We start from the raw sequence: 10,289 nt of genomic DNA on the forward strand, positions 1-10,289 counted from the left end.
AAAGTTTTCGGAAATTCTCATTTAAAATTCGCGCGCTGTATATTTTTCGATATTTTAAGTTTATGTAGTTTGGCAGCACTGTCCTTAATTACTATGCCAAAAATGAGCTCGATCTGTCAGACAGTTCGTTTACGGCAGCTGTTGAAACCAGTTCACCTCAGTAGTGCGTTGCGAAATGTCTTCGACGGTCGTACGACCGTCCTGGAAGGCTTTGTACCACTCATAAACTTGAGTTTTCGATAAAACTGATTCCCCATAAGCCTTTTGTAGCATTCGCAACGATTCTGCACACGAAATTTCGTTCGAAACACAAAATTTGATGCAAACTCTTTGTTCAATATTTTTTTCCATTGTTTTTTTCGCAACGCCCTACTGAGGTGAACTGGTTTCAACAGCTGCCGTAAACGAACTGTCTGACAGATCGCGCTCATTTTTGGCATAGTAATTAAGGACAGTGCTGCCAAACTACATAAACTTAAAATATCGAAAAATATACAGCGCGCGAATTTTAAATGAGAATTTCCGAAAACTTTTCGGTCTTAATGTACTTCATTTGCTTTCCGTGAGCTTCTTTAAGTTACTTCCACATCCTACTTTTGTCTTACTTAAAGGAAAAAAGTGCGTACTTCCGTGAAGTTTTTAGAAGTGAACTTCTTCTTTTCTTCTTCTTTGGTTAGAATAGTCTAAGGTGAAGTTGTTGGAGTAAATTTTCGTCTAATTATAAATGAAAATTAATTTTTTTCTTAAGAAATTTAATTGCCATACTTAAAATATCCCATCTCTAGGATGTGGCCATTTTAAAGTTCTGTATGTGGGAGTTTCTCTACATAATTGTGTTTTTTTTTCTTCAATTTACATTCTTTATTAAATTCTATTTATAAAGCTTACTGATTACTTTTGAAATATAAAATGAATTTTACCAAAACGATCCAAAGGAATGAGACTAGAAGCGTAGTCTTAAGGTTTTCATTTAACATAATCAGTTTTACACAATCCTAGCGTTGCTATATATTTGTTGACAGTATCAGTTCTGTTTCAAGCGATCTAATTAAACTTAGTCATTCAGTGGAGTCAGTTTTCACCTTAAACCCACTGCTACTATCAGAGTCAGTTTAATCCATCATTAGGCTTGCTATGTTCTCTTTGACATGATCAGATCTGATTTAAGTGACATATGGGTATTGGTTCAATTAATTATTACTCCTTTAAGTTAAAATAACGTAACATAAGGTAACCCTTTACTGGGTTCCGGGTCACAGCGGAGTTTTGGAAAATGAACAAGCTGATGACCTAGCAAAAACTGCTTTCGCAGGCTCTCAACCCTTTGTGGGTTAAACTGAGTCTGTACAAAACAAATCATCAAGGAAAGGGATTATCATATCCGGCTGGAGTACTGAGAAGATTTTACAGGACTTCACGTTCTCCTACAAAAACATTCTTAAATTCTCAGTTTGTGATTTAAGGTTGATGACGGTTTTCAATACATGTCATTATGGTCGGAAATATCACTTCCATGAACTACGATTATCTGCTACTTCGGAATGTAGATTATGTTATGCCACGAAGATAGGGAAACTACTATGCATATATTTTGTGACTCTTTAGCTTTAATAACGAACAGAAGAAACTTGTTTCATATGGAATTTCTGTCACTAGAACAGATTAAGAGCTCTTCTCTAGATTTAGTTCTGGACTTTGTTTACAAAGCTTTAATTGGTACAATAGGACTCTTCTGGCCGTAGTGCCGGCTGTTGGGCGATTTCACGTTTAAGCTTTAATAATACTAAATTAAAATATTAAATGCCAATTAAACTTTCATATAGGTGTTCGTATCTAAAACGAATCATTGCACATTTATTATATAAATATAAAAAAATTTTCAGTCTGGAAATATGAAATTTCATTATAATGAAATCAAAAAAGAAGCAAAAAAAGATAAATGCAGTAATTAGGCAACATCATAGTTAACTAACAAATCCAGAAAAGTTTTAAGCCGCAAAGATGTACAACAATATTAGCCTCAGAGTTTATCTGCCAACTCACAGCACAGACCCGTGCTCACTTCTATGGCGATGGCGATGGCAATGGCGATGGTTTAATGGCTATTTTCGTATGTAAACAAAGCAGCTAAATGAGTATAAATTATAAACTTGAAACCTGAAAACTGAAAACTGAAATAGTCGTTGTATATTCGACTATGCATAAACTTTTTAACAAACCATAAATTATCTTGTTTGTATGGAAAATAAACTCCCATCGCACAAACACGTGTACCAGCACACCGAACCAGATATGTAGCAGCACGTGAGTCCACATATGGCCATGAGGCGCGCTTAATAATTTAATTAACTTAATCACGACAGACAAATGTGATTTTTATTTCATATATTTTACTATATTTCATTTAAATTTTTTGTTAATTTTTCGCTTTTTCGAGTATTTACTACAGCTTACTACGACAGTAATTCTCTCCAAGTTCGGACTTATAATTTAGGTGTGAAAATATTTGTAGAGCAGACAAATACCATGAATTTTGCTGGCAAAACAAAAAAATAATGGTGAGATTAATGAAGTTGTTTCCAAATTTTTTTCATTTTAATTAATTATAATTAAAAACGATGAATCATAAGTAATTATAACAAATAAATTTTCTTAAGTACTCAAAAGTTGACATGTTTTTCTGTTTGAATTGAACAAATGCAAGGTCAAAGGATTATAAGAATTTTTTTACAAAAAAGTGATTACAAATATTTATTAATTTTAAAATAAAAAAAATATAAAAAATATAGGTTCTATTAAACTATTCCACACCTTTATTCAATGGATATTGGTGCTGAAGAACTCCAATAAGTATGTGAGTTCTACAGATGGTTTTCTACAGAAGTAAGGTTAACATGTATTATTTTATCTTATATATTCTTTATCTATATGGCTTCTTAAAGAAATCATGGAAAGATAATCCATCTAAAAATGATCAGGAATTGTAACTAAACTACATAAAAAAATTAAATAATTAATCAAAATTTATTACATAGGGTCGAAAGTAGGGCTTAACTAGTGCTTACGTCTCAATTAGTGGTGCCATTCTTCGTTACTTTTGCGTATTTGTAACTACCCGTTACTTTTCGAGTATGTACTCGTTACTCAGTACTGCTTTTTTTGCTTTTTTTTTGAATGCTTTTTTTCGGCAATAAAAGAAATTTTTAAGAGAATATATATTATTTATAATAAATTATAGTTTTAATATTAGAATAATTATTTAAATGAACTGTTTGGTCCGCATATGTTGCGTTCAGCTTTTCACCTCCTACTGGTTTCAAATGAATCCAAGTTTCAATTTTTTTATATATATTATTTTTAAACATTTTTAATGAATTTGATAGCGAACAAATATTTTGTTGAAAATAAAGTAGTTATATTTCTACCGCGGTAATCATTGCTTAAAAGTAATCGTTACCAAGTACTCGAAAGAGTAGTTATAGGAAATACTACTCGTTAGTGAAATGAGTTAAAGTAAAGAATACAATAAAAAGTTTGTATTCGTTACTCCGGTATTTCTTGAGTAACGAATACAAAGTAACGGATAATTACATTTTTGATACTATAGTCTCAATCAATCTCCAACACATATTTCATAGATTGAAATAGCTATACCATTCAACTTCTACAGCGAATTTTTATTTACAGCTACAATCCACTAACACCAGGAAAGACCTTTTCCCTGGTGTTAGTTTTTATTACGGGAGTAGATGCTAAAGTCAAATACGGTCATGTCAGGTAAGTACTATGCTAAGTTGATCACATTAATTAGGTTTTTTTTCTTAAAAACTCTATTATACCAACAACTACTACTACAAAACTCTATAGCTTTCTGAAATTGTTCAGCAGTGAAAATTATATTTGCAAAAATCGACAATCAAAACAGACTGAATAACAAATTACGTTCAAATCGTGGAATATGACCTAACGAAGTGTTAGTAACTTAGCAAAAACAGAAGGAGGGTGAGATTTGGCTTTGTCAAAGATTTCATCTGAACCGAACTGATCGTGAATATATATATGCATTTTATATATACACATTGTATGGAGATTGTGATCTGTATTCTAGAACTATAAAGACGTTATAAGTAGCATTTGATAATTTGGCTCTGCTGTTGAACTATCTTACCGTATAATAATATCTATCTTAATATCTTTAACAAAAATTTTAAATTACCTCATAGTATAACTCTTGAAAAAATTTGATCGTTTTGCTTGCTGGATTGGATCTTTTTGTGCCAATAGTTAACTCACTACTCTTGTTGTTGTAATTATATTTAGGCACTCTGTCAAAATTATTTGTTACTCGACAACACGTTTTATATAATTGCCATTATACAATATCCTTTTTTCTATTTGTTATATAGATCCCTATATACTATATAACTCTATTTTATAGTCGTAGATCCACGACTATAATCCACGATTCTTTTATGGCATTGACACTGGCCGCAAATGACTCATTTCAAATTAGTTATTTGAAAGTGTTTACATTCGTTGTTATTCATTTGTTATCATTTCAAACAGCTGATTTGTCAATGTGGCTGTTGATTGATTTTTGGTCTATGCCAAACAAATTGGTTGAAGGTAAAATATACCTTTACACCTTTTAATATCAACTGAAAACTTATTTTTAGCTTCGTTTAATTTATTGTTGGGAAGTAGTAGTTCCAAAAAGAGGTGCATCGTTTTCAAGGAAATGCAACCACCAAATATTTGTTTACCTTGCTTTATAAACATGTCAAAAACAGCTCTCTCAAACTGTCCAAATGTCATGAAGAACATTTATTTAGGGTATGTTCAATGTATTCACTTGAATTTGGAACGTATTTGGAACTCATATAAAAATCATTGGAACTCGTCTGCACTCGTTTTCGTATCTTCACTTGTCTTAATACGTAAGTACGAGTATATATTTAAATTTTACAGCTGTTTTGTAATATGTATGTCAGTACTTTGATACTTCATTATTATTTCCATTAAACAAAAGTTTCTGTAAGTTTATAATAAGTCCGTTCAAATGATAATTATTTTCCCTTAATTTGTAATATTGGTCAAAAATTTAAATATCTACATAACATAAGAGTAATTTTATTCTTATTTATTATTTATTTAAAATAGTACCAATATGTTCTTAATAGCTTTAAATATCTTATATATATAATTCTTCTGTACGTGTGTTGACAGTGAACTCCTCCTAAACGGCTGAACCGATTTTGATGAAATTTTTTATGTGTGTTCAAGTGGATTCAAGGAAGGTTTGGATTCACAATTTGGCCCACTAGATAATGTCTTTTTAATCAATTTTTTATTTTTTGGTATCCATATACATTTATATTTATAATTTAAAATTTATTCATGCTTACTTTGATTTGTTTAAAAACCTTAAAATCTCTAAAATGAATTGTAAAACTGACGTTGCATAGCTTAAGTGCATTTAAATTCCGCAGCATAATTATAGGTGAGCCAATTTTTAATCTTAAGTTATGTGGTGGTATTCCTGGTAAATCCAGCGAATTCAAATATTCAACACACAAAAAAGAAGAATTATATATATAAAGATATAAATATCGTACAAAAAACAATGACACGTCTTCGTGGACGAGGAGGAAATATTGGTCGACGGACTCGGAATTCACAATTACTCCAGAACCGTCGGTTAAATAGATCGGCAGAAAACAATGAAGATGTAAGAAATCAGGATACAATTACACGTGCTAATGAAAGTCAAGAGCAACGCAACGAACGCCAGGAAAATTAATTGCAAGGGGAAACAACGTTCGCCGGGTCAGCTAGTATACATATATAATATGTACACAATAATGATATATTAAATCATAATTTTCATTAAGCACCTAAAAAGGAATTAAATTGCATTATTGATTAACCCAAACCATACTGTAGACTGACCGTATTGAACCACCTCTTTAAGAACATAGTATTTTTACTTACAATTATATGTATGTTATATATTAAACGAATAGAAAACGAATATATAATATATACTCGATATACCCGTCTTTGGCATAAACGTTCAATCCTTCGACAAACGAATAGTACAAAGTACAGATCTGTTGAGCAACAAGAAGTCGAAGAGCTATGCATTTGATAACCATTGAGACCACTATACGGTAGCTATTATATGTGAAATATTATCTTTCACATATATAGCTGGTTGAGGTGTGATGTATATGACGATCCAAAATATCTTTTAACATCCCCTTTTTCTATTCGAAGCGTTCAATTGCTCACCGCTGTGGGACACCTTCCAAAACTTGTTCCTTTCAGTTATTTATGTTAAGCCTAATATCAAGGTCCAAAAACACTAATTAATAGTGTCACAGTTCGTCACGGTAATAGCCGATGCAAAGAAGATAAAGAAAAGAAATTGGGAGTTACTCAAAAAATTATATATAAATATTATAAAATTTAGTATAAAAAAAATTAGTATATATTAGTATGAAATTTTCTGGATATTTCAGTAATGGCTTTCTGAATTTTGAGTAATGAGGCGGTCTTGCTATTTTGCCCACCCTGTCCCTACTCACCACGATGTTTACTAAAGTAAGAGCATTTTCTGAAAAATTTAGTATTTGTTTTGATTTTTTGACGTTAAAAATCCTTTAGTTTTTTTTTTTGTGATATTACACAAAAGAGGTACAGTGGTTCAAAATGTCCTCTCAGTTTCTTTCTTTAGTTTTTTTTGGCCGTTGTGCATATATTGTGGACGTTTGAAGGTTTAAATTTATGTCTGATTTCTCTACTGAGTATACTTAATTGTTTGCAATTGTTCTTATTAAAGAAATTCTAATTTCGCACATTTTCATCTTCGAATTTCCTCCTTGTTGGTATAAATACACCTTTTATACTCATGCAACTGCCATATACCGCTTTTTTTGAAAGATACATATATATTTATTCTCTATTGCTTGTTTGGAATTTTAGAAATTGAGTTTTTGGTTGTCCGTCAGTCACAACCACTTGTACACTTCGCTGACATTTACGCATCCACATGATATACACAGCTTACTGCAATAATACGCACACGAAGGAGTATATTCCGTTATCTTTACCGACGCAGTTGAAGATTTGGCGACAGTGGTTTCTTTTTGTAGTTTGTGCGGGATTTACATATATTTGGAAAAATTTTGACGTCAACAGTTCTTTAATAGTAATAGGAAAGTGATATTTTGAAACATTGATCTAATTAAAAAAGATATAACATCAGAAAAACATAAATATTTGTTTATTGGTTTTTAATAAATTTAGTGCTGCTTTTCGCGTTGCCGGTGTTAAGTTTATGTCAGCATATTTCTTTGACTTCTAGTTTGTTGGAAATTTAAAAGCTTCAATTTATTACTTCATTTGCTAATAAACAATTAATCACAGAAATTACTAAAAACATTTTTAAATAGAAAAATATTAAAAATACATTGATTATTTTTAATACACGAAACAACTAATTCATGAATAAAGGCATGAATTAGACGCCCAAACAGAAAGTAGCTGCAGATTTCAGATTCAATTACATTTTTAATTCCATTACAATTCCAGGGTAATTGTTATTTAAAGGTAAGTAATTACAATTTAATTATAATTGATTATAATTATTCGATTACTCAGTACAAATATTTGTAATTTAGGTATCTAAATATATTCAAGGAGTAATTGAATTACAACCAATTAGCGATTACAGGTAATTTTTAAATTTTTAAGACTAATAATTACGTTATTAATTCCATTAGGGGTAATTGTAATTTTAAGATAAAGTTATCAATTACAATTGAATTATAATTTGAATTTCATTCTACACTTCATACATTTCAAGTTCAGTCAACAAATTTCCCTTGGCCTATTTATATAATTAAATAACAGGCTATGATTTTTGTTTTTAGCCCATTATTTAATTATATAAATGAGCTAAGCAGAAATTAGTTGAATGACTAGAAGCCTATATATACAATAGAATATATAAAAAATATTTCAAGAAATTATTAGTCAAATACTAACTAAAACGATAATATTACATTATTATATAAGATATATGTTTATGAAAAATTTATAGAAAATTTTATTAACAAACAAAATATATTTACTCCTCTCGTCTCTATTTATTAATACTGATTTTATTTACTAAAGTAATGAAGTACATTCTACTCCATAGATATTCTTCTGGTAATTTTTCCAAATACTCGAAAAGTGTTTAAAAGGTTTTTCTCAAAATGGGAGATAACAATGAAGATATCTGTATGATATGTTTGGAAATAAAAACAAATCCAAAGACGCTACGATGCAAACACTCGTTTTGCCATGTATGCATTACAAAACTAACAATGCATTCGAAGTTCTACTTGTATGGCCCAAAGTGTCCACTCTGCAGATCCACATTAGAGGTACTTAAAAATTTTAAAATTATGTTAATAATAAAACAAACTTTCGATTTTTCTTAGGATAAGCCTCAACAATCTGCTGCTGGAGGATCGAACCGACACTCGGTGAATATTTATTGTTTTAATATAAGATAAATAATTTTTAATGTATTTCTATAGGTAAGCCCAACAACTAACTTAACACACGTAAATGCAAGAGTAAGGAATAGTCATATTTGTGTAGAACGAGCGGTCAGAGAATTACGTCGTGTCTGGTATGACATAATAAGTAGTGATAGTGATGAAGATGACACAAATATTAGGATGCCAAGACGCAGAGCTGTAGATGTAACTACACATACACCAGGTCATGGAAGATCATACTCAACAGCACAATTTCAAAATGTTCAGCAGGAAACAGACACTGATTTGAGTATAAACAATGATTCGTCATCTTCTAATCAGCTCCAAGATCTGAATAATTTGGTTGAAAATGTGCAAGTAGGTAGAGAAACTATGAATGGTATTTTAGATGAGCTACAGATTGCCCAAGATTTAGCTGCTCAAGGAACCAGTCACGGAAGATCACTTTCAACGGCACAATTTAATTATAATCAACAGCCACAGATTGATTTAACTGTTAACTGTTCATCTTTAAAACAGCTCCAGAAAGTTAATATTTTAACTAAAACTTTCAAAAAGGTTGGTGATACCTGGATTAATATTAAAAATGAGACAAAAACTTTAGTGCTTGATGAGATTGTTCGAGATGCATTAGAAACGAGCCAGAGTGGATCACTATCAACAGCACAATTAAATAATGTTCAGCAGCAGTTACAGATTAATTTCACCGGTGATAATGTTAGCAACCATAATGACAATAATATTACCAATGGCACTAACATTTTTAGTGAAACTATGCATGTGGCTGGTAATACCACGAATATTGAGCAGACAACTCAAGATTTTCGATCAATTGAAAACGAAAATTTACACTTAAACAATGAGACCACAAATAGTGCAGTGCTCGAAGTAGAATTGATTACTGATGTTAATACCAATGGGGAACTCGATGAAGTTCAAGTTGTTAATGCAAATGAAGAACTCGATGAAGTTCAAGTTGTTAATGCAAATGCAGTGCTCGAAGTAGAATTGATTACTGATGTTAATGCCGATGGGGAACTCGATGAAGTTCAAGTTGTTAATGCAAATCCGGAACTCGATGAAGTTCAAGTTGTTAATGCAGAGGAACTAAATGAAAATAGTTCAACTAACAATGAAGAGAAAATTTAAAGAAAATTTTACTAAAGATTTATTTTAATACAAATTTTTAATACTCTTTAACACAATTTCTAAACTTTTAAACCACTCGAAAACCTTTTATTTTAATATGATAAGAATTATTTAGTTTAACTTATTTATTTCGATAATTTCAATATTATTGTACCAACCTAATTTGGAGAAAAAATTCAAAAAATGTAATTCAACAAACATTTTTGCAAAAAGCTATATCTTTTTTTCACAAAGAATTTTATTGGTCTGAAGAACGAACGAAAGGACTTTCATCAGGTTAAATAAAATTCGAGTTTAGTGAAATTTCTTTTTGCTTGTAACTTTTTATATCTAGATAAGTTTGAGTCTCTAGTAATTAATTTCAAATCTTAAAGTTGCAGTTTATATACCTTTTTTGACACTTTATTTTTAATAAACACAATTTTGTTTTATTTACAACATTTTTTTGAGTTTTTTTTTGTATATATCTGTACATAGTTCCGTTAAAAGGGTTCGAATAAAACTGAAAAGACAACAACAAAAATTGTAATTGTAACACTTTTACGAGTCTTGCTAAGTACGCATCATCAATGGTCTTAGGAAATATTC

The 10,289-nt window shown here is 30.5% G+C and overlaps 1 protein-coding gene across 1 annotated transcript; it reads left to right on the top strand.

Annotated features, from left to right (window-relative positions):
- Positions 1-8,364: 8,364 nt before the first annotated feature.
- Positions 8,365-9,764, top strand: LOC119669180 (the record flags this gene model as incomplete). Its single annotated transcript, XM_038078989.1, is given in 3 exon segments — positions 8,365-8,432; positions 8,490-8,534; positions 8,589-9,764. Coding segments are annotated over 3 exon segments (1,226 nt in total), but the record flags the coding sequence as incomplete, so codon positions are not given.
- Positions 9,765-10,289: the final 525 nt, after the last annotated feature.

This window comes from Teleopsis dalmanni, chromosome 1 (assembly GCF_002237135.1).
Source record: "Teleopsis dalmanni isolate 2A chromosome 1, ASM223713v2, whole genome shotgun sequence".
NCBI classification, from domain to species: domain Eukaryota; kingdom Metazoa; phylum Arthropoda; class Insecta; order Diptera; family Diopsidae; genus Teleopsis; species Teleopsis dalmanni.